The 23,803-nt window shown below is 40.8% G+C and overlaps 1 protein-coding gene across 4 annotated transcripts; it reads left to right on the forward strand.

Moving 5' to 3' along the window:
* The first annotated feature begins 1,337 nt into the window (after positions 1 to 1,337).
* On the forward strand, positions 1,338 to 21,617 carry tpd52 (tumor protein D52). 4 transcript variants are annotated; one of them, XM_039820174.1, is made up of 7 exons: positions 1,338 to 1,517; positions 15,490 to 15,617; positions 16,428 to 16,576; positions 17,056 to 17,157; positions 18,991 to 19,032; positions 19,968 to 20,016; positions 20,756 to 21,617. In XM_039820174.1, the coding sequence occupies exons 1-7, from the start codon at positions 1,400 to 1,402 to the stop codon at positions 20,864 to 20,866; spliced, it is 699 nt and encodes a 232-aa protein (XP_039676108.1). In that variant the 5' UTR covers positions 1,338 to 1,399; the 3' UTR covers positions 20,867 to 21,617. The 4 variants fall into 4 exon arrangements, with proteins under 4 accessions (XP_039676108.1, XP_039676110.1, XP_039676107.1 ...); XM_039820173.1 differs by lacking the exon at positions 1,338 to 1,517 and adding an exon at positions 13,199 to 13,706; XM_039820176.1 differs by lacking the exon at positions 18,991 to 19,032 and having other exon boundaries at positions 1,363 to 1,517.
* Positions 21,618 to 23,803: the final 2,186 nt, after the last annotated feature.

Consider the following 23,803-nt stretch of genomic DNA (forward strand, 5'->3'; position numbering starts at 1 on the left):
GAGACCAGTGAGATGTTACAGCCCATAGTAAAGTATTTTAACATATTAACATCTAGCTCAAGTTTCTGTTCCGTGTCGTCAAGATCAGGTCCAGCAGGTGGCACTCTTTCATGTGAACACCTCTCTCTTTTTGTGAGTGTATGTGATGCTTGACATAGTTGGGTGTATAGTTTCAGTGCTGTCCAATTAGGGGCTTTGAACACAGTGTGTGAACAAGAGTGGGATTTGACCCAGGTTTGGATTACAATAAGATGGGGGTTGGATCGCACTATAATAGTTAAATTCCCATGGTGGTAATAAGGCATGTCGGCGTGTACAATTAGTCTATCTAATTGTTGCTCCAGCTCACACAAGCATTGGCTATCAACTTGACATGAACACCTGAATTAATTTGACAAATTTAATTTCCCTGCACTGAATAGGACTGTCAAACTGTTCTCTCAGGTATGAAATAAATGAGTAAGGTATCAGTAATGGAGTTTCTGCCACTGGTATGCCTTCAGCTATAGGTAATAAATCGTGGTTCCTACCAGGCGGTTATGTCACCATAGTGCAGCAATAAAACCTGATGGTCCAGTTCAGGTTTTTTGAAATAAAGTTAAAAAATAAAAATAAAAAAAGATGGTCCAGTTCAGTATGAACTCTCTAAATGATTGCCTTCAAGTTCCAATGTTTCCAAGACATTTTTCAAAACATACAGTAGATATGTTGTATTGACAGCATAGCCACTGGTTTTACTTAATTCCAGAGGTATGTCATTGGCAACAGCCAAAACAAAAATGATAAATAGACACAGATTTGCACAGCAAGCATGAAAATGTGACATTAACAAACATGTATCAATAATATAAATTCAACAACAAAAATAATAAAAATTGATATGCATATAAAAGCGGCATTCCAAACATTCCTTTCATTGATATTGTACCTTCTGTATACAATTACAATGGGTTAAAACTTAATCTACATAAAATATGGCACACCACAAATGTCTCTGTCTCTCCAAAAGCAGGTTTGTATGTGCTTATCTCCACAGCCCTGGGGAATAGTATGCAATAGACTTTTCTATGTATGATGTGTTAGCTAAGACTATATCTTAACAAGGATTTCTGTATTATTTTAAAAATAGCCTACCTCTTTTGTTTTACATGTGTAGAACTTGGAGGAAGTGTGAACACTACCATTTTATATACAACTATGTATAACTGAGGTATGACAGATATGCATGTTTAAATTTGTGTACAGTCAAAAGAACAATCAAATAATGACGTGCCGTCATGCAGTTCAGACTTGTTGATGGTGTAAAACTTGATCCACGTGCTTGCCTCTGTTTACACTGCTGCGTGCTGACGTCACAGCGAACCCCACCCCGTACGGCGTGCTTCCTGGCAGCAGCAACATGAGAGAGCAGGACGATCTGCAGCAGCCAAGTGAACAACCTGCAGACTCTGAACATAAAAAACTACGAGAAACAACAAAGCTCAGCAGTAACGTTACAATGGAGGATGCAGAGAAAGGTAATTCATTTGCTGAAATTTCTCTCAGTGACTATGTTGTTACCGAAAAACTACTTTTGTCTCGCATTAAAGTTAGCAAACTAGCTAACTTTGCGCAGTAACTGAAGTCCGTTGAGAACATATGCTACTTTTCAAACTCAGATAAAGTGCATTTTTGTGACAGAGATAACAATGATTTAAATAAAAATAAATATTTCGGATACATGAAGATAGTGCCAAAAATATCAAGGAAGTAGAATATTACACAACATACATTACAACATGTAACCAGACGTTGAGCCAACGTTACTTCAGTAAAATATAAACGAGGAAGTCATTTTCATTAAAGTAAACAATAATTGGGCCAAAAGTTTGACAGGCACTGACAGGTAAATTTTAGTGTAGATTTGATGAAATTAAACAATTTGATGAGGTGGTATTGGGATTGTAATCAGTTGTGGTGAAAAATGAATGTTCTGTATATATTTACAAATAGGTTACACCCGTTGGACAGTTTATTACTTGTTTTCTAGTAGCACATACCTACCTATCAGTATATGTTGGAAGGCTGTCAGGTTTGTTAGTTAAGTCAAACAGGCACACGTGTGGGACCAGTATTTAGATATAAAGAGAGGAGGTGAGTGGTTAGCTAAACCACAGATATGCTGTGAATGCATTCTACCGTTCCTGACTTGTTTCCTCTCCTACACCTACCTGAACTTTTCCATCCATTCCTGCTAGTCAGCCATCTGCTCTCTCATACCTCGACACCACTTCCCCACCCATCCTCCAGTATTGTGTACATGTACTTGCCTATTGTGATAGCTGCTTCTAATCTGTTTTGCTGCAGTTCAAGAAAATTTGAAATTTGCAAGAAATAAAGCTGGTATAAGACTCCGTTTAGTTGATTAAAAAAACTCTTTTCTTGTAACATGACCTTGTAGTTATTGTGGAAAGAAGCAAGTGACAGAGCTTTATTTGTTCACCTCAAGGGGATGCCAGGTAAACAAGGCACAGCCCTTACCTCATTTCCTGCCAGCATAAACCCCCTGCAGACATGTCATTTCCTGATGTCTGCATGCTGTATTTTGTGTTTTTTGGCCTTAAGGTGAAAAATAGTGTATACTTTATGGAAAGGCGCATCATATTTTATATATTGACAGATGTAACCTGATGCTAGTTGATAATGTGTGTTTATTAAATCCAGACAGATGTTAGCCAGACAGTCCTGTCAGTCTCTATGTCATCTCAATGTATTTTAAAGCAAATTGTCTCTACTTGTCTGGCTGCTTGTCTTGTGACCATGGTTTCTCTTTGGTAGTGTAGGTTTTCTGTGCTTTACAATATCTCTAGGTTTTCCCTTAAAACATTACATTATTTTTTGCTGTGTGTTCAATTGATGTACCAACAGTTCAGGTAGCAAATATCTTTTCTTTTTGTGGCCTTATGTGGCCTTGAAAACACTGATAGAAAAACAGTTATGGCCTTCTGTCATGTAGCAGAAGTACATCTTCATCCTTCCTAGTTGTTATTGTGTACCAAATATCATCATAGGAACTGATTAGTTCTCTTTTTATATAGTCACACTCTATGGCAACAGACGGTGAAGTTCCTTCAATTGTCACGCTTTTATGCATGTCTCTATGTTTGCTGTATCCCGGCACCATCTGTATCTGCGTCCTTGTTAAGGGTTTTCCTTGTCACTGTCACCTGTTGGATTTCAGCCTGCTCAGTCAACAGTATTTGAGACTAAAAGGCACTTTGAAGCATATCGTATCATTACAGATCTCCCCTTTGATTTTGTTGAATGAGTTTCTTCCACAATCAGTGTGCTATTTCAGGTAAAAATTACAAATAACAGGATGAGAAGGAGCTAGGTTAGCAGGTTTTAGAAGGAGGGAGGTCAGTGTGCATAGTGAGTGTTCTGACCGGTGCTTTTCAAAGGGGCTGTCAGGGGAGTGGAGTCTGCTTTCCTCTGCTTGTGTGTACATAGATGACTTTGTTGTCAAAGTCATCTTTGTTGAATGGATTTTCCCATAGGAACTTCAGATCATATGGGTCCTTTTTTTTTGCTTGAGTTGGAATTTCTTTGCTTCAGTAGTTCTAGCCTTATAGTACAGTGTCTGGAATTTGAGGATGTATTTAGGGACTAGCGCATAGTTTGGCCATGTGATATATTGTGGAAAACGTGATTGATTTGTTAGCATTTGTGGTAATTGTATGCATTTTTACTTACAGTGTAAATGTCTGTAAATAAAACCACACATTTAATGTTGAGGCCTCATGCTCCACTTGTACTATTTTTCAAAAATTCACATATGCCTGATTTAATTGCTAAAAATAATCTTTCTTTCTGAGGAATTTATTCCAGTGTTATTGCAATTCCCCTTAAGGCATTATTCCATTAAAATGCTTTTGAATACCTCACTTCATGTATCTACATAAAAAAAATTGGAATTTTGTAGCTTGACAAGAAAAGTCACACATGATCTGTACCTTTTTGGATGTAGCCTGTTTCTGTTATTTTCTGCCTCCTTGATAGAAGCTTACAGTCAGGCTTACCAATCTATCTTGTTTTTCAACTCAGACATCTAATGAGATGGATCATGATCAGTGGCCAACATTTCTGCCTTATTAGATTTCAGTGAGGCACAACTCTGCTTTCAGCTGTGTGGACAGTCAGGAGAAGTCTGTCCAGATAACAGCCCCACCCCCACCCCCCCAACCGTCTACAGCAGCTGAGTTGTTTGTGTTAGAAATGTTTTTCGCCAGAACAAAATCATACTTTCAAAATATGTCCATGTATGTTGTTTTTTTGTGATTAACAATTTTTTTTTAACAAAATACAACTCGCAACATGAACAAATTCCCACCCACCCAGACAAAAATCAAGAAAAGATGACACAGTAACTACAATATTCCAGACCATTCAACAAAATAGTAACAAAATAGACAATAAACCAAATAAACTTATGTATAAATGACAACACCATCATACACGTCTTTTCCCAGCACAAAGGTTTTTAAGAGCCCTCCAGAAAGTTCAGGTACTTTGCCCATTTTCTAGTATACATCCAATCTGGCAAACCGTTTATATGAAATTTTTTTAAACGCCGCCATCCTAGCCATCTCACAAGCTCACTCCTGGATTGACGCATTTCATCTCAAAGATGAAAGGGAAATCCCCCTGTCTATTTGCAAACTTTTGATCTTTAAGCTGATTGTTACATGAATGAAAGTTAGTGTATGTATATCATCTGTGGTATAAAATGTTCCCTATGTTCTATATAATGGGCTGAATAGTTCCACCCTTTAAAGCTTCTGCACTATGCTCAGCTTACTGCAGCAATGAGTGAGAGTAATGGAAATCACTGTGACAAGACAAGACAAGTTGTACCTTTTATAACCCGAATACAGTATAGGCACATGCATATAGCTACTTATAAGTTATGTATCATGTTTGTGTAAATTATTTCATGTAGCACAAACATGTAGTCTTTAATCCATTTCATTTCTTGTCATTGTATGTCTTCTTTTGGGAGAATTTTTCATGAACCTGTGAGATTTGGCCAAGCAGAGGTCTCACCTGTCTAGTAGCTGTGGCATCAGACGGAGTATCTTTTAACATAACACTATAGAGAGAAACTTTGGGCCTCACTGTCAAATGGGGCACAGGGGGTATAAAGGAGCAACCCTTAACTTAACCTAAGATTTAGTTATTCATTCAGTCCCTTTTTGTTTTTAAATCACTAATTCTTTTTATTTTTTTTATTTTGAAACAAGGCAGTCAAAATCTAAAGCACAGGGTGCCAATTTTAAGACAATTGGGTAAAATCTAACTTTTAAATTCCTGTTTAATTAATAGTAGCTGGTGGGAGTGTCTTGAACATGAGCTTGACTAAGATGTGATTGAAACAAAGCAGGTCCTCCTGTATTATAACTGCAGACATTTTATTTTTTAATTCATGTGACCGTGGGGGGACTGTGCACATTGTATGAGGATAACGCTGGCTACACACTGGCTGCGTGGCGTGAGCGTGGCGTTTCTGTTGCATGTCAGCTGCATGGATTTTTCTGTCTTTACACACCAGAAACGTGTCTGACGCGACGCTGCTGCTGCGAGCCTTGTCTGCAGTATTGACGGCAAAATAGGCTTCAGAATATTTCGTTCTGTATTGACAGGTGCAATATTTCAAAATTGATAATTATTTATTATTATTTTTTTAAATTACATTTATATCTGCATTTATGTCAAAACCTAGAGACTTTCAAACATCAAAATGTTATTTACTAATATGTATTTGTGTCAAAATGACATATAAACATCTTTTCCTATTCTATTTTGCCTGGAAACGCTTCCAACATGCTTGCGTGTCGCACGAAAAATAGGCGTCGTTTTCTTCAACATCAGGGTCCCTTGTATATCTGGGATAAGTCAGTCCCTCCAGGATTTCGGACTTTTTTGGAGATTGTTGCGGCCCAAAATGCCTGATTTTGCGGGAGCTTTTGTAAAGATTTCCTAGTAACCTTACAAAAAAGGCTCAGATGCTGCAAATGTTAATATAATATGAAAATGGCTGGTGGATTTTAGACAAAAAAATAATAATTTATTGAATGAATCAAATTTGAACATATGTGTCAGTGGCTTGTTGATCTTTACGTAGTTAGTTAGTTTCCTATCCTGGGCTGGGACACACATTCATACAGTTTGATAAAGTACTTATTGGACTTTAACTTATCAATGCACTTGAGTCGAGTCACACCCGTCTCGTCTTCATATCAAAAACAAGGAAATTATCACCCGTTCTCACTCCCGCTTAGGTCAGTCAGTGGCTCTCAGAGTGCACGTGGGACTGCTGGGATTGGTTGAAGTCGTGGGAAACTTCAGGTTATTGGTCAAATTTGTGGAAAAGTTGCGGTGATTGGTCAAAATTGTGAGTCGCACTAAATTCACGGTGATTTGTTGAATTTGCGTGAATTGGCGTGATAGCAACATGGTGAAATCCTGGAGGGGACTGATAAGTCTGCATTTGTCAGACTTTGTGTTTGAAGAATTAACATGACTTAATATGTTCACCTTGTTTAAAGGGATAGTTCAACATTTTGGGGAATATGCTTATTTGCTTTCTTGCCGAGATTTAGATAAGAATATTGATACCTTTTTTGTGTCAGTACGGTAAATATGAAGTTACAGCTAGCAGCCGCCTAGCATAGTGTAGACGTAGTGCCACTGTGAAACCAGCGTATATTTACTGTACGGCACATGTACAGTATCTGTGTTCCCTCTGAGGTGTAGCCACTCTTTGCTCTTTTTACTGTTTTTCCATGATACACGTCATGTGAATTTTGTTGGCACTCTCGCTGCACCCCCAGTCGTCTATGTCTCATGATTCTTGTTTTAGGCTAATCATGTGACAGGGTATGCCATGAATAGTAGGGTAATGGATTCCATGCAGTGGTTCATTAACCACTTGAAAATGGTTTGTTCCTGGTTACAGTCTGGGTGGATGGGGACCATGGGTTGTTTGTGTTTATAAATCAAATAAAACAATCCAATCCAAGAAAAATCAATCAAATTTGTGATATTTGTAGAATTTGTATTCATAATATTTGATCATCTATCCAAATCTGTCTATGTGAGACTCTCAGCACAACTACATTAGTAAGCCTCACATGTTATGGTGTGTGACCCAAGTGATTTGGATTGTACAGAACATCATCACTTCTGTCATTACGTATATATAAAAAAATATGAAAGGTTGATATTTTGTATACAAAATGTACACACATCCTGCATCTTAAGTTTAAAATTGAAAACTCCATTCTCCTCACTTTGACACAGTTGTGGAATTTGTCCCCCAGTGCTTCAATTGTTCCAAGATAGCGTCCCATCCTCCTCTCTTAATGTGAAGTATTTCCTGGAGAAGATCACACAATCATGCTTGTCTGGCTCTTAACCACAGAGGAGTGGTGGACAGGAAGTCAGTGTACAGAAAAAGGTCCATCTGAGAGCGTTTCAAAGTTGGCTTAATGGTTGTGAACATTTCTGTAATGATCCGGGGACTCATTTATAAACATGGCGTACGCACAAAAGAAGACGTATGTCGCTCTCTCTACGCAAGAATTAGGATTTATATAAAAGCTACAGAGAGGAGCACTTGGAGAAACCACGCCGTGCCTGTCCCACTTCAAGAGGGGTCAACTCCGGTGTCCCATGGCAAAAACACTTTCTCGGTGTAGCGCTAGGCGTTTTTTTTGCATCAACTTTAAAGGTCCCATGGCATGAAAATTTCACTTTGAGGTTTTTTAACATTAATGTGAGTTCCCCCAGCCTGCCTATGGTCCCCCAGTGGCTAGAAATGGCGATAGGTGTAAACCGAGCCCTGGGTATCCTGCTCTGCCTTTGAGAAAATGAAAGCTCAGATGGGCCGATCTGGAATCTGCTCCTTATGAGGTCATAAGGAGCAAGATTACCTCCCCTTTCTCTGCTTTGCCCACCCAGAGAATTTGGCCCACCCATGAGAGAGACATCATGGCTTGCAAACAAGCAAAGTGGCAGTTGGTCAAGGCCACACCCCCCACCCTCCACCTTGCCCCCCTCTCTCCTCCTCAATAGCTACAGACACAGAAATGGCACATCCTAAGGAAAGCTCATTGTGGGACTGGCTCTAGTGGCTGTAATTCTGCACCAAGGCTGAATTGGTGAAAGAGACTTCAGATACAGCATTAGGGGACGACTAAGGCCTATATTAAAGCATCCAAAAACCAAGGTCATGGGACCTTTAATATCGGACCATTTCTTTTTTTAATTTGGGCCACGGTCCGACCTCATGAGGCTTAACTGCGTCTGCAACATGTTGTCACTCTACAGCTTTTTTGGCATTAGTAATGCCCACACTGTCCAGTCCAAACATATTTTCCTCTTTTCCACCTACTGGGTTCTAACAAGAACTACAACTTCACATTGAGTGAAAGTCCTTTGCTTTGTTTTCCTCATGATGTCAGAATGAAATGAATGAATGTTAATTTGGGGCATTTCACTGACTATTTAAGGGAAACTATGGGCGTGACATACAGTAAAGCCGCCAAAGCTGCGCCACATTAAGAGTCAAATGTAATTTCTAAAGGGAAACCGGCATAGGACGTGTGTGTGCACAATATTTTTGTGCATACTCACATCCTATGTTTTGTCCGTACACCACTTCTGATGCAAATTCGCCGCACAGTTTTATAAATGAGGCCCCATATGTTTGTTTTTTCTCATTAGCTTTCACACATTGATGTTAACATTGTCAAAACCATAGCTTTTCCTTTTCAGTAATGGAGAGTGATAGCATGAGTCAAAATCCAGTTGAATCTTTTTTTTTTTTTCATGAATGACTGACTTTGTGGGTGCTTGATTTGCTGCCTTTTCTATCCTTACAGTTCTTTTTTAGCAGTCAGTTTTCAACCCGGAGCAAACTTCTGTGTTGATTTTGGCACCTAGGTGTTTTGTCCTTATAAGAGATCACCGAATAATTTTAGGACAAGTTCACATTCAAATTGTAGTCATGCTTCCTACTCAGAACTTGAAATAATCCTGATCAATACAGCTCCACTGTACTCTCACTTTTTTGACAACTTTTATGCTCACAATGAGTTTCTTCCTAACCTTATGGTTTTTACAGGGCAATGTTAAATTCTTAGTAGCATCTACATCCAATAAAATTAGCGCTGGAATGTCACCAGGCCTTTTCACTTCACTGCAGCATTGAGAGTATCAGCAGGTGCTTGCATAAGCTTGCTGTCTAATGACACTCCGTGAATGTCTAAATGAAATGAGGCATGACCTATTCTTGCATATTTCCTCTCTTCGTGCAGCTTGAATTCCTGCCTCATATCTCTCCTTCAAATGCTTTAGCGTGACCTGACATGAAGACTACTTTCAGAATTTGCCAGGATGATGTTTTATCTGGTTGAGTGATTATATACTGTGTTCTTGTGACCAAGTGAAAGCTGCAGGAAATTCTAAAATACACTGGAATTTGAAGTAAAGCAAGCCCTCTTCCTACAGCTCTCCCTATCCCCTCTCTGTCTAGCCCCACCTATCAGGTGAGCACAGGCATGGAGTGGCTTCATACAGTAACATTTAATCAATCATTTCATCCAATAGCATATGTGAATGAGTGTCCCGGTTTCTTTGTAAAGCCTTTCGAGATGACCTACTGTGATTAAAAGTTCTAGCTAACTACATAAACATACATGAACTTGAATTAGCCACAGCCGTGAGCTAGGGTTAGGCTAACCCCAGCAGACCAGCTCAGTGAATGTCCGCTCCCTGGACAATAAACTGGACTACATTTCACAATTTCATTCCTATATGCACATACAGTATGTATATAGCACAGACAGTAAAATAAATGGACCAACAGATCCCGTTGCTCTGGACAGCGATCAGTGAAGTCTATTAGAAGCACTTTTCCAGTGAGGGCTGAGCGTTAACTGCGCAGCTGCAAACTGAGCTTGAAGATATAAATGTGACGTGAGCAACCTGTCTGAAAGTTGTATATCTTCTGGTAGCTGTGCCAAGAGAAATCTCAATCATTCCCAATCTTGCAGAGACGGAGAGCCTAGGTATATGTAAGGAGATAATGTAGACATAGGCTAATTATTGCTAACTAAAATGCTAGTTAACATTAGTAATCAAACTAAACAGCTAATGTAAGTCGAAACTGCCTGCGAGCTTCTCCTGTACTGTGCGGTAATTCCTCTACAGTAAGTCGCGTGGTTATGACCAGTGGTTAAACTGGCTTTTGTAGGGAGGGGGAGCCCTTATTTACGGGAAATTGTCATTATTCAAAATCACTTACACCTTTGGTGTTTTTACACCAAAGGGGCTCTTTTTCCAGTATTAATGTGTAAGGTAGGGTTGATTAATTATTCAAACAAAGAGAAATACTTTACAATTCACTTACTTTATTAATATTTTTTTTACCTTTTTATAGGCTAATGTTAACAGGCAGGCAAGGGATTTCACCCTCAGAAAATGTATGAAATCGAACATGTTTGAAAATATTGGTTGGCAAATATGTAAACATCTTGTTAATAGCCAGTGTATGTTCATTTTAGCTTCCAGTTTGTTAGATGGCACCAACATTTGGTCTAGTCATAACTGGCCTGGCAACCCAAAGGCCAAGATTTTGCTTCCAGATTTGTGTAGTGACTTATGATTTTGTTTACCATTAAACACTTCATTTCTTGCATTTTGGTGAATTTTTATGCACCCATTTCTACCTGTTTCTGAATAAATATGCCTGAAATGTCTTCATGTAAAGGGAAACATTACAATCCAAATATAAAAACATAATGGAATATATTGCACTAAGGCTCTCGGGCATTCTGTATTGCTTTCATCTATTTATTCTCCTTTAGATCGACTTTTCTAATTATATCTGAGTCAGCACACACGTAGCTTAGGCATCATTTATCCTTCCCTCTTTTGCATCTTTTGTTGAGGAAGTAACCTCCGTATATGTGCATATGACAATTATTCACCTCAGTGAAACATTATTCATCTAATTTATAGGGGTGGTACGGTTCACAAAACCCATGGTTCGGTTCGTATCACGGTTTTAGGGTCACGGTTTTCGGTTCAGTACGGTTCTTATTTTTTCTTTAACACTCCAGAATATACTTCAGCATATAGCTAAAATTAGCATATTGAATGCATGTTGCACAAAACGTGCACACAGTGGCAGTTCTATATTGTTTTATTTCATCATAGGTAACGTGAAATCCAAAATGTTCCCACACACCAGACTATAAACGACGCTGGCGCATCCTCCAGCTCTGGGCAGCCTCTCTCCCACCTGACATTTCTGCAGGTGACGTGACGTGACCTGCAGCGGCACCCCACTCCACTTGAGGAGCGGTCGGCTCGGTGTCTCTCAAAATCTGATGAAAATCTTTTAAACTGACCTTTGTCGATCTGAAATGAAGACAGATTCAGCAACTGCATGGCCTATTTCTCGCTTAAAATGTTTTCAGAAACACGTTTCGGTGAACTATTTTAGTACAATATGAGATCGTATTCTGAACATGACAGTCTGTTTTGAAATTTGGGACCAGCCAGACCGAGCCAGACCCATGTGACGCAATCGTCCAATCAGCTGCCATGGGTTGCGTTTGTCACGCCCATCCTGCTCGTCATTTCCAGTAAGTGTTTTAACATAGGGGTCGAAAGTGGGCACTACGGCAGTAAGAGGTTAGTGCACATTAACAGTGTACTGACGAACCGTGCGGTACACACATGCTCCGAACCGAGACTAGCGAACCGAGCGGTTCGGGTGTTTTTTCATGAACCGTACCACCCCTACTAATTTATTAAAAAACCTCTGAACTGTAATATTTCAGATGTTTGAGCAAGATTTCTCCTCATGTCCAAAACTTTGTGCACATTCAAAATATAACTCATCCCATCTGTGCTCTCTGAGATTTGGAGGAGTCTTGATATTTTGTGAAAAATAAAGTTATAATAGGCTATTAGCTATTACGAGAATAAAGTCACTATCTTTCAGAAAATAATCTATACCCGCACCATAGTCTGCTGTGCAGTACGTGATCGCTCTGCTGATACGGTAGGCTAGATCTCAGACCGTCTGACAGACACAGAGCCCTGTTTGAGACGTTTAGGGAAGAGGCTGAACGCTGCTCTACGTTGGAGGTGGAAACCAAAAAACTTATGGCAGAAATGCAAGGAGCACAAACGCGGCATATCTGCCGCAGCATGTCGCCAGCAGAGCTCATCCAGAAACCTGAAGCTGCGCAGCTTTTTACAGCGACAGTGGACACAAAGCGACGTCTGGTTTCATATTTGTCAGCCAGCTTTTCAAAATACATTCGGGGCTGAAGCTCCGGCAGGGTGTGTTGTGGACCTGAGGAGGCGGAGCTGCGCTCCGGCCCAATTTAACCTCTGGTTATGACACAGTCGTTAGCCTTTTTTTTGGATTGTTGGACAGGCAAAACAAACTATTTAAATCAACTTGGGTTCAGAAATTGTGATGTGGATTTTCTAATGTATAATGACATTTACGACCAACTAAGAAAATAATCTGATTTACTAAAGAATCCTTACTTGCAGCCCTAGTATGAACACACAAACACACACAGTGGCACTTGTACATGTGCATGCTCTCTTTACCGCACAGAGCACTTTTCTTCAAGTAAACACAAACCAAGTGTAGCCTCTAGCATCCTCGCCACTCCATTCTAGCTGGCTCGCATTACTGCGGCTCCAAGGTGGACTGGCAACCCTGGATTAGTGTTTAGCTGTAATCTGGGACACTGCAGATTATGCTTTTCAGCCAATGCTATTCCCCCCGCCACACACACATCATGTGACCAGCCCACACAAATGGGACCTCTTTTATTTCCTCCTTGGATAAGCTTGACGACAGAAAGTGAGGGAGGGAATTGACAGAGAGACCTGAGACTATTGAAACCGGAGTGTCACGCAGTATCATGGCAGCACTTACAGTGGCTAGCATCTGAAAACAACGCTGATTGTGAAAATGGATGTCTGGAGGATGGATTGAGAATTGACCTTTGGGATTACCGAGAGGAAGTGTGTGTGTGTGTGTGTGTGTGTGTGTGTGTGTGTGTGTGTGTGTGTGTGTGTGTGTGTGTGTGTGTGTGTGTGTGTGTGTGTGTGTGTGTGTGTGTGTGTGTGTGTGTGTGTGTGTGTGTGTGTGTGTGTGTGTGTGTGGAGAGAGAGTGTGTAACAGCTGCCTGAAAGGACAGGTAACTTATTAACAGCAAGGAAGGAGCAGAGGGTATACAACGCCTTGGCCTGCTGCAGAAACAGAAAATGGAATCCTGCTTCACTGTACTCTCACTTTAACCACCTGAAAGCCAATACAAAACCTCCTCCCACGTACACACATACTTGGATATTGTGTCCCGCTGTCGCACACGCCACAAGAGTCCAGGACGCTGTAAACAAGGAGACACAGAGCCAACACGCGCCTGGATCACATGCAGACAATCAATCAGCACTCGGCTTGGCTTTGCTTAGGTAGTGGTAGACAAACGCACTCCAAGCTGTAAACATGGAGCCCCTGGAGGAATACCACTCTCCGTTTGACTTTGAACAAGGAGTCAACGCCAGCTACCTCTACCTCTCCCCGGCCTACAGTGACACGCCGCCCAGCTCGCCAGCTGTTAAAACCAGAGGTAAGCACAAGGGAGAGGCCGGGCGGAGGATGTGAGTGTGTGTTGTACATAGCAGATAACTAAGAAGAGGTCTCAGCCTACAGAAGCTGTTCACTGTAATCTTACAAAAAAGCAACATAATGTAGGTTATCAAAATAAAAGTACTATTTAATATGGGGTGGGGGGTGTGAGCAGGGCTAAAGGCTGAAAAGACAATTTGCAACTTATTTACTGTAATGCCGCCTCTACGGTATTTCCTCTGTAAAATGATTTACACATTTGTTTTTGGGGATCTCGTGCATGTTTTGACATATAAATATTTTCACTGGAGACGTATCCAATCAGCGCTTCTTATTCCCATGGTATTAATTCATGTTAGAGCTAGTAATGGCACAGCCCAGTCCTGAGTTTATGTTAACACCTTGTGATTGGAAGGCTAAGAAACTTTTTGAGCAGCTCTCCAGACAGCTATGAGGCAGTTCCATTCTAGTCTTCATGGGATATATATTGCTAGCGGCTTGTGATTCTGGTATCTCTGTCCTCGGCCAACATGCTGTCTCAGTTTTTAAAGTATTGTTTTGGTGTGTAAGAGGGAGAAAAACGAGAAAAGGTGCCAAAGTTACAAGAACCTAGCGATGCTGGTAGGCAGATTTTAAGCTAAGCTAACCAGCTGCTGGCGTTAGCTTCACATTCATCTATCGGCAGGAAAAGTGAATAAACATATTTCCCAAAATGTCGACCTTTTCCATGAAATTTAATGTACATACCATTTTCTGAATAAGATGATAACCAACAACTACCAGGCAAATTCTTTTTCATTCGATGGGTAATTAAACCGTGCTATTTAGCTTACTAGCCTACTGCATTACAAGGGACAATGTACCAGGCCAACCCAAGTATTCTTTCTAGTACCATGATGTTAGTGAGTTCAGAAGTTAAATGTTATTTACAGGGCCAGTGCATTAATAAAATCTACTCTCAGGTCTATTTTGGCCTCTTCTCACTCTAAACTTCAGTACTGCCTCTCCCCTTGCTGAGGTAATGGCACAGTATAGTCCCAATTTTATTTCTCTAGTACTGCCTTTTTTTAATCCTCCCCTCACACTGTTTTGTGTGGGTTCCCTCCTTATTTTGTACTCCATCCTATTTTTGTCCTTGTTTCTATATTTTGAATCCTTGAAAGACCAGATGAAAATAAACATGACTTCAGAGACACATGTGTTTCCCTGTTCCAGCTCAGTTCTGGCCCAGTACATCCTCCCCCGCTGTCCTTTTGACAGACACAACTCCTTTTGCTTTTCTCTCATGCTGTCTGAGCCCTGGGTGTCTCCACCTAGAAAGTTATCTGTATTATTGATGCACTGCTGCTCCTACTGGGTACAGCTCTGCCAGGGACGACAACATCAAAGACAAGTGTGTTTACTGTATACTGTATGTGTGTGGAGTGAAAATATGACTATGCACGTGAGAGGGATAAAGTGTTTTCCTTGTCCCTCTTGGTTGCCATCTATCATCAAACAGCATCTTAAGCATCCTTAATTCTCCTAGTCCTACTCTCTGCTACGTTTCACATATTCACCTACTACCAGCTTGCTTTTTTCTCCTCATCCTCCAGGGGAGCAGCATGACAACTGAGCAGAGTTTGACAACCAACATCAGCCTCCCCTCCCATCACATAGCAAACATGGGCACAAACATATACACCTGTCTATCAAAAAGATGAGACTCCAGCCTCAAAGCGGACACGACTCGCCAAAGTGAGAGGTATGAATGGATCTAAAAAAGAAAATATTTTACCTTCCAGGTTCCCAGCAGCATCCGGACTCGGTCCCAGAGGTGGGAGAAGATGCCGCAACGTCTGTGGGTCCCTCTTCTGCTCCCCCCGCCATGACGGAGGAGGAGCGGCAGGAGCTACAAGAAGAGTTGGTCAAGGTCAGGACAGGAGGGATCAGGGATTAAACAGGTCTTGGTTCAGTCAAGTTATGGCTACAATATGTATACACCAATTTGATTGTGGTTTTTGAGTCTAGCGTATGTATGCTTTGAGCATCTTTTAATTTCAAACAAGGCCAGGTTTTGTTCACATAACAGCCTTCCATAGCAACAAGATGCTCATTCCAGATCCCTTATTACCCCTGTAGCTGACCCAACCATTTATAACGATTTATAATGCTCGTGACAGCTAATATTTACAGCAGCTCCTTCGCCAAGAGTGTATGGGTGATATTGTTTGTTGTGATTCATCAACCGATGAAAAAATGATTGACATTTCACATTAGTTGGCCTTTTTCTAAAAAAAAATTAAAATAAATTTAAACTCTCAAATTATAGAACCGGAGCTGCCAGGTGCAGTGCCTTTATTCCTCTTGATTAATCAACTAATCGTTTGGTTTATGAAATGTCATAAACCAAACCTAAACCAAAACAAAACACAATTTTCCAGTGTCCAAGTAGACATCTTCCAGTGTCATGTTTTATCTGACCAACAGTCCAAAGATATTAAATTTACAATGAAAGAGAAAAGCAGAAAATCCACACATTGGAGAAGTTGGATTCAGGAATGTTTAGCATTTTTGTTTAAAATAAGAAACGATTGTGGACCCAAATAGTTTGTGATTCATTTTTTGAAGATCGATTTGCAGCTCTAAAAATAAATAAATAAATGGTTAAGCATATTGTGTACATTTAAAACCGAAAAAAGTGTGTTTGTGTGTGTGTGTGTTTGTGTGTGTGTGTGTGTAGGTTGAGGATGAGATCCTGACTCTGTCCCAGGTGTTGGCAGCCAAGGAGAAGCAGTTGGCGGACATTAAGAGGAAGCTGGGCATCACACCTCTCAATGAGCTGAAACAGAACTTCACCAAAACCTGGCAGGAGGTCACCACCTCCACAGCGTAAGTGCTTACCTACCACAGTATGCTGACATTTGACCTGAGAGTGCGCTATATTTCACTTGTTACATAGTTTCTAATTATGACACCTTGCCAATCAAGCTTTTGCCTCGTGAGTATAGGCATTTACACTTTTTATGAGATATTTTTTTGTAGTAACTTGTCCTTTGACCTCATGGCCAACAGCTTTATTATCCAGCAGTTCTCCAAGACAATGTATCTGCTGCTTGTTTGATAATGTTTCTTTTTATTATTTTACTGAATGTCTTGAAAGCATGATCAGCTGCCTGCAGCATATGGGAAACAGTTTGATGGGTTAGGATATAAGCAGCATTGTGATCCTTTCAGGCTTTTTAAAATGAAAAAGACATTGAAGTTTAGTTCAGACTTTGATGCCATCTTCAGTGTTTGAGCTTCTCTTTTTGGATCCCCATCACTTCTCCCTCACTCTCTCTCTCTCGGTCTCCCTTCCTCTCTTTCAGCTATAGGAGAACGTCTGAAACACTGTCTCAGGCCAGTCTGAAGGCCACAGCAGCGTTCACCAATGTGGGCTCAGCCATCACCAGGAAGCTCGAGGATGTCAGGTGAGTCAGACAGGAGACATCAGCGTGACTTTAAAAGTGAATGAATGATATTTTGTGAAGCAACGAATCTTTAAAGGTCCTATGACATGCTGCTTTTTGGATGCTTTTATATAGGCCTTAGTGGTCCCCTAATACTGTATCTGAAGTCTCTTTCCCGAAATTCAGCCTTGGTGCAGAATTACAGCCACTAGAGCCAGTCCCACAATGAGCTTTCCTTAGGATGTGCCATTTCTGTGTCTGTAGCTTTAAATGCTGTTGAGGAGGAGAGACGGTGGGGGTGGGGGTGGGGTCAAGTTGGAGGGTGGGGTTGTGGCCTTGACCAACTGCCACTTTGCTCGTTTGAAAGCCATGATGTCTCTCTCTTTCTCATGGGTGTGCCAAATTCTCTGGGTGGGCAAAGCAGAGAAAGGGGAGGTAACCTTGCTCCTTATGACCTCATAAGGAGAAGATTCCAGATCAGCCCATCTGAGCTTTCATTTTCTCAAAGCCAGAGCAGGATACCCAGGGCTCGGTTTACACCTATCGCCATTTCTAGCCACTGGGGGACCATGGCAGGCTGGGGGAACTCATATTAATGTTAAAAAACCTCAAAGTGAAATTTAAATGCCATGGGACCTTTAAGAGACCCCAGTATCCTTTGTTCCACTGAGCAACCTGAAATTGTATTTCGTAGAAATTGCCCGGGATCTGATAGTGCTAGTTAAGGCCCTGACACACCAAGCTGACGGCAGCTGACTACCGCCGCCGACGGCCACCTGTGGCGTCGCCTCTTGTCGGCCCTCGTCGCCTTTGTCTGGGCCAAAAATTAGCACTGGAACACACCAAACCGACTACAACCAACTGCCAAGTACCACGTACGTTTTGCGCATGCTGGCTGTTCAGCCGACGCCGACAACCGCCGACGGCTTTGTGTGTCAGGGCCTTATTTAGGCTGTGAGATTTTAGTCCCTAAATATTTCATTTGGCACTAAAACAGTTAGAAAAAAAAAATCTGTATGTAATTTACCAAATTCTACTGCTTAAACTGCAACCAGAGTCATATATATGTATAAATGTAGTGGTAATAGCGTATGTTTTGTGTATACAGTTGTGGGTGCGATGTGTTGATGCCATTAGGTACCTCCATTAATAACCAATTCTACCACTTATAATTTTAAGTGCCCATTCTAATCACATTACAGTTACTATCTTCTCCTTACCATAACATGGCTATATTATGGTAGCCATAGATCTAATATACTGTATGGATTTTCTGTCCTTAAATTCTGCTTTCAAAGTGCCAACTCTAATACCTACCAATACATTATCGTTAATATTTCCTGTTTAAACAAGGCTTAGAAAAACAGCAACAGTTTGTTCCATTTGAGATAGAGCTCCAGTTGACCCCCAGATCCTAATCCTGTTTTCTCCCCTGTCATCCGTCTTCTCTCTGGATTACTGAGCTGCAAACAGGATTATTAGGCCCCTCAAAGCCCCAGTGTGCTGTGAAATGCAGCCTCACAGATGAGCCTCAACACAGAGCTGGTTTGGGGGTGGGATAGTGAGTGGGGGGGGGGGGTCAGGGCAGGGGTCAAAGGGAGGGTGTGTGTGTGTGTGTGTGTACAAGATATTCCCCCATAATACAAAGGGCTTGCACACACCCACTGTGTTAATACACAATCAATCTCAATGGGATAAAGCACTTGTATGCTGATTGAACTTAAAGTAGAATACATTAGGGTTTGTACTGTATGTTTTGTGTTTCTCCCTTTGTTCGGTCTGTGTAAAACTGTGAGCACTTTGCTAAGATGACCACTAATGACCCCCTTTCTTCTCCACAATGCTGTCGGATAGCATGCGCTCATTACAACATTCAGCTAGTATGCCTGTCATGAGGTAAGGGGGAAGTTTGTGTTAAAGTGACTGGCACACAGTGGTGCCCTCTGAGCTAAACGTGTTGAATAAAATATGAGAGAGGTAAACGCTGCACAGTGTGTTTGTTCTACACAGAAAAGAGAAACTTGTTCGGCTTTAGTTCTGCATTTTCATGTTATGGATTGTATAGGTTTCAAGTATGCATGAGGTTGCCAAAAGAGCGACCGCCACAAGAGCTACATTTCGAGCTATCAGTGAAGCTGCAGCTTTTACAATCTTGCCTAGACAGACCTCTGTTTCGTCAAGCTGATGGAGGTCTAGCAAAACTCTTGAAAAACATGGAGATAAAATGCACCTTTGAAACCAGAGGCAGTAACGGTTAGCTGTGAATTTGGAAACACCCACATTCAGAAACGTAAAAATACGTTCTGTCCGGTGTACTTTATTGGTATAATCACACACCACTGTCTCTCCACCAATTTTAACCACATTTGTGCTCAATTTCTACAGGTCTTAGGGAGTTTGATGAGATGCAGGTCTGGATGTGTGAAATTAAAGCGGCAATTATTTTCATCAATGAATCTGTGGATTATTAACTCATAAAATGTTTTCTAGAATTTAAGGGGATGTCTTCAAATTGCTTTTGTTCAATAAACAATCCTAAACACCAATGAGATGTACTTTACTGTCATAGAAGACTAAAACAATTAATTGATAATCCATATAGTTGATGATGTTACAGCTCTATTTGAAATTCAAACATAAAATGTATTCCATTCATGCAAACCATTCTAACCTATATCCAAAAAACACACTCATCTGTGTTTCTGTTTTCCTTGTGGTCTGCATCTTTACTTTCCCAAACGTATAGGGTGTATACTGTAAGCATGTCAGATAAAGTCAAAGACTGTCGGTCGGGATGTGATTTTGTTGTTTTATGTCTCTTTCTTTCACAGGAATGCACCAACTTTCAAGTCATTTGAGGAGAAAGTGGAGACTTTGAAGGTAACTGAATTAAAAACTGGACTAGTGGCCGCATTTTCAGCAACACACATTTCAAAATGTTTTAAGTGGCAGCGTGTTAAAGCCCAGGAGGACTATGTATAGAACTGCTCCTCTCACCTTGAACTAATACTTTTAAATTTACAGATCCACCAGGAATGTAAACCGGAAATGTCACTAGTTTAGTTCCATTGCGTATTTGCGTAGGAATGTGTAGTGATCTCAGGCAGCTCACTGAAGTCTTCTCGACCTGGTCAGATGGTTTGTGCCTTAGCCTAACTCAATAGTAAACATTATCCTTTCAATCAGTATGTAATATCTTTATTGATAGCTTTATCGAATATTCATAGAGGTCACAGACTGTTCATACAACTCCTTTTAGTGTCAATAAAAACAGGAATTCACCTTTTAAACTACTATTTCTATCAACATTTAAAGTGAGACTACGTAACTTTTGCTGAACAGAAGATTGTGTTATTATTTCTTTCAAAGGTTACATACGTATTGCTTTAAATAGTTTTTTTAATAGGACGTTTTGTATTTATGGATTTTTACATTACATTGATGCATTTTAAATTTGAGCTCTGGTAAAAGTAACTATGTTAACCTTGACTTTTACCACAGATTTTAATTTTAAATGTGGTTGGTTTTTTGTGTCTGTATAAATCCCATTGTTAACTTAAGTTATGGGAGTCAAGAATTGAATTATTCTTCCTCGTCTTTTCTCCTCCCCCTGCTTCAGACCAAGATGAGTCCATCAGCGTCCACCAGTAACCCTGGCGAGCAGGAAAGCGCCACCACCGAGTCTTTGCTCAGTCAGCCAGAAGGCTCGCCCACCCAGGAGATAAACTGAAACTTGCCTGACCCCTCCCGACCTCCCACCCACTCCTCCTCACTTGACCTTCTAACCCCTAGACCGTCAACACTCACCCGCTAAACTCTTGTGTGCCAGTCTCCCTTTATTGGAAACAAGTGACTTACCACAGCCTTTCTTGTGATCTAATTGTCTGGTCTTTTTGTCTGACACGTGTGCTCGCTTGTTAACTGGTGTGGAAACTGAAAGCATGGGATGGGTGCAGGCATGCGGTCTTGTGTCGATCGTATATTTGAGTCTATTCTGGCTCGCTGTAGGAGAAATCCTCCCTGCTGTATAACTTTCCTTTTCTCCTTTCCCTTACCTCCTGCCCTCCTTATTTCTCCGTCTTTGTCTAACCAGCAAAGCTCAGATGCCAAACATGCTCCTATTTTATTTTTTCTTCATCAAATTAACAGTTTCATTATTTAGTTAGTGTTTAGAAAATTGCACAAATATAGAAATATTACAAACTTATTTTCATAAGCACTTATTTTGTCTGCCTCCATTTTGATGCCATTTATGGTTTACAATGGGTTTCCGTTTTTGTCGTTATATTATTTTAGTCAATCATAAAGTAGTCTAACACTGTGTTCAGAATATGAATGTATGCCTTTTTGTGTCATATAGGTACAAAGCTTTGTACCCACAGTACTAAGCCACTGATACTAAGTGTCACGGCTGCAGCCACGATTCCAAAGCTTGTATTTCAAAACACAATTCAGAATAAAAACCATCCCTTTTCCCATTGTTAAGAGTCTGTCAAAATCTTATCTCCATGCTTAGATAGTTACAGGAAAACAGCCAAGATCAGCAGAACATAGGCAGAGCAAACACACAGTCAAGGTTCAGCCTTGACCCGAGGTGAGAGTGAAATAAATGTGTCTCTTTCAGAGCCAGAGTCAATATTTAAACACTTGTTCATTGTTTCTGCCTGAGAGGTAACACCTAGTCTCTCCCCTTTCTGTAATACAGATAAAAGCAAAGCAAGAGACTGCGCTGGCTGTTATTTTGTAGACTGCGCTGGCTGTTATTTTGTATATCTTAACAACCATTAGATGGATTATCATGAGATGAACGTTTCATTCCAGCACCATAATCGGGTCAACAATTGTCCAATACTTGGGTTTATGACTAAATACCTGAAAAACTAATGACCTTCATGTTTGTGCTAATTAGCAAATGTTAGCATGCTAACCTGCTAAAGTAAGATGCCTCACAGAGCTGCTAGCATGGCTGTAGACTCTTAATCTTGTTACTCCAAAGCTTTTGTTTTGAAAGTTTCTAGGAAACCTTTTCAAAATCTGCTTCTTTTGATAATTGCAGGGTTGTATACAGTAGGCTATTTTCTGGAAAATGCTGCTTTCATACAGACCAAAACCTTTTAAATATTAAATGTGTATACTGTATATCAGCGTTACATCTTCAATCACAGAACTGTTTTCTTGAGTTGGACAGTCTTGTGCTGCTTCACATTAGCCTTGGAACCAGACGAATCTGCAAGCTCACGTTGTAATTGCTCTGGCAACCCTGACCCTTAAGCCCCTGACGCACCAAACCGACGGCCGACCGTTGGCAGAAAAGGCAGTCGGACTGATCAGTCGGCTCCCCGAGGCGGTCCAAAAAGTGCCTCGGAACACACCGAAGCGGCACCGTCTTGAGCGTACATTCTGCGCGAGACGTAATACGTCTCCATAACAGCAGGCGGCGCTAATTTGTATTGTCGCCCCAAAAAATGCATAATGGCGGCTTCGTTCGGAATACGATCTCATATTTTACGAAGATCACCGAAACGTGTTTCTGAAAACATTATAAGCGAGAAATAGGCCATGCAGTTGCTGAATCTGTCTTCATTTCAGATCGAGAAAGGTCAGTTTAAAAGATTTTCGTCAGATTTTGAGAGGCGTTTGTCACGCTCATCCCGCTAGTCATTTCCAGGTTAGCGCTCCACCAATCAGATTGGCCATTGAGTCCGACTGCCCGCCTTCCGATTCAACATGTCAAATAGGCCTAAATGAAGGACGACGGCACGGAACACACCGAACAGACTCAAGTCACTGACCTCGCCAGATTGTCCGACGGCCGATTATCGGGTTGGTGTGTCAGGGCCTTTACATCAGCAGTTTGGTCTGGCGATGTCAGGCTAGCTTCACATGCTTATTTTCTGTTAAACTTCTAAACAGTTACTCTCACCATAGTTGTCTGATATGCACAGGGCTACTATTGGAGGATAAATAAAACGTGAAGGGCAAACAGAGCCAGTCTGAACACAGCCAAGGTTTCCTCTGGTACACAAAGGGAGGACACGAGGATTTAACACACGTTTCTAACACTTCTCCTGAGCTCGGAGAGGACCAGGACGATTGGCTAAACATGAATGTAAATCAGCTCTCCCACTTGATCATTAGTGATGTCATGTGCCACACAAACTGTGAATCAGCGTCCCGAGAGGACACCACATACAGGCCCAGGGATTTCTGCTGTTAACATCTTGATTTCACTCATCATGAAACAACTGTGTTTGCTATTCTGAGTTGATAGAACTTGATTTTCCACAGTACAGTATCTCATGTCCTCGCATCACTTTCCAGCCATGACCTGGTTCACTGAGAGAATTTATTAAAGCCTTTTATCTGGCATGAGGGTTTTTATTTGTATTGAGTCATACATATAACACGCATTTGTTTGTTCTTTAATTGGAACTGTGGAGTGAAGACACGCTCTAATTAAAAATACCTCTGAACCTTGTTCTGAGTAAAATGTCTTTATATAGCCACAAGGGGGTGAAAATGGGAATTTATTTGACTTCATGGGGATTTCCTCAAATGCTAAATACCAGTTTGAAGGACGTGACATTATCAACACATCAGTGTGTCTACTATGGGGAAACATTTGAATTTACCCACAGAAGGTCAAAAAAAGTGACTGTATTCATAA

This window comes from Perca fluviatilis, chromosome 13, assembly GCF_010015445.1.
Source record: "Perca fluviatilis chromosome 13, GENO_Pfluv_1.0, whole genome shotgun sequence".
Taxonomy (NCBI): domain Eukaryota; kingdom Metazoa; phylum Chordata; class Actinopteri; order Perciformes; family Percidae; genus Perca; species Perca fluviatilis.

Coding starts and splice junctions, on each gene's coding strand:
- tpd52 (XM_039820173.1), top strand. CDS start 13,583: ATGGAGCCCCTGGAGGAATACCACTCTCCGTTTGACTTTGAACAAGGA. Junction 13,707..15,489: donor GCCAGCTGTTAAAACCAGAG/GTAAGCACAAGG, acceptor TTTACCTTCCAG/GTTCCCAGCAGCATCCGGAC. Junction 17,158..18,990: donor AGGAAGCTCGAGGATGTCAG/GTGAGTCAGACA, acceptor GCTGTCGGATAG/CATGCGCTCATTACAACATT.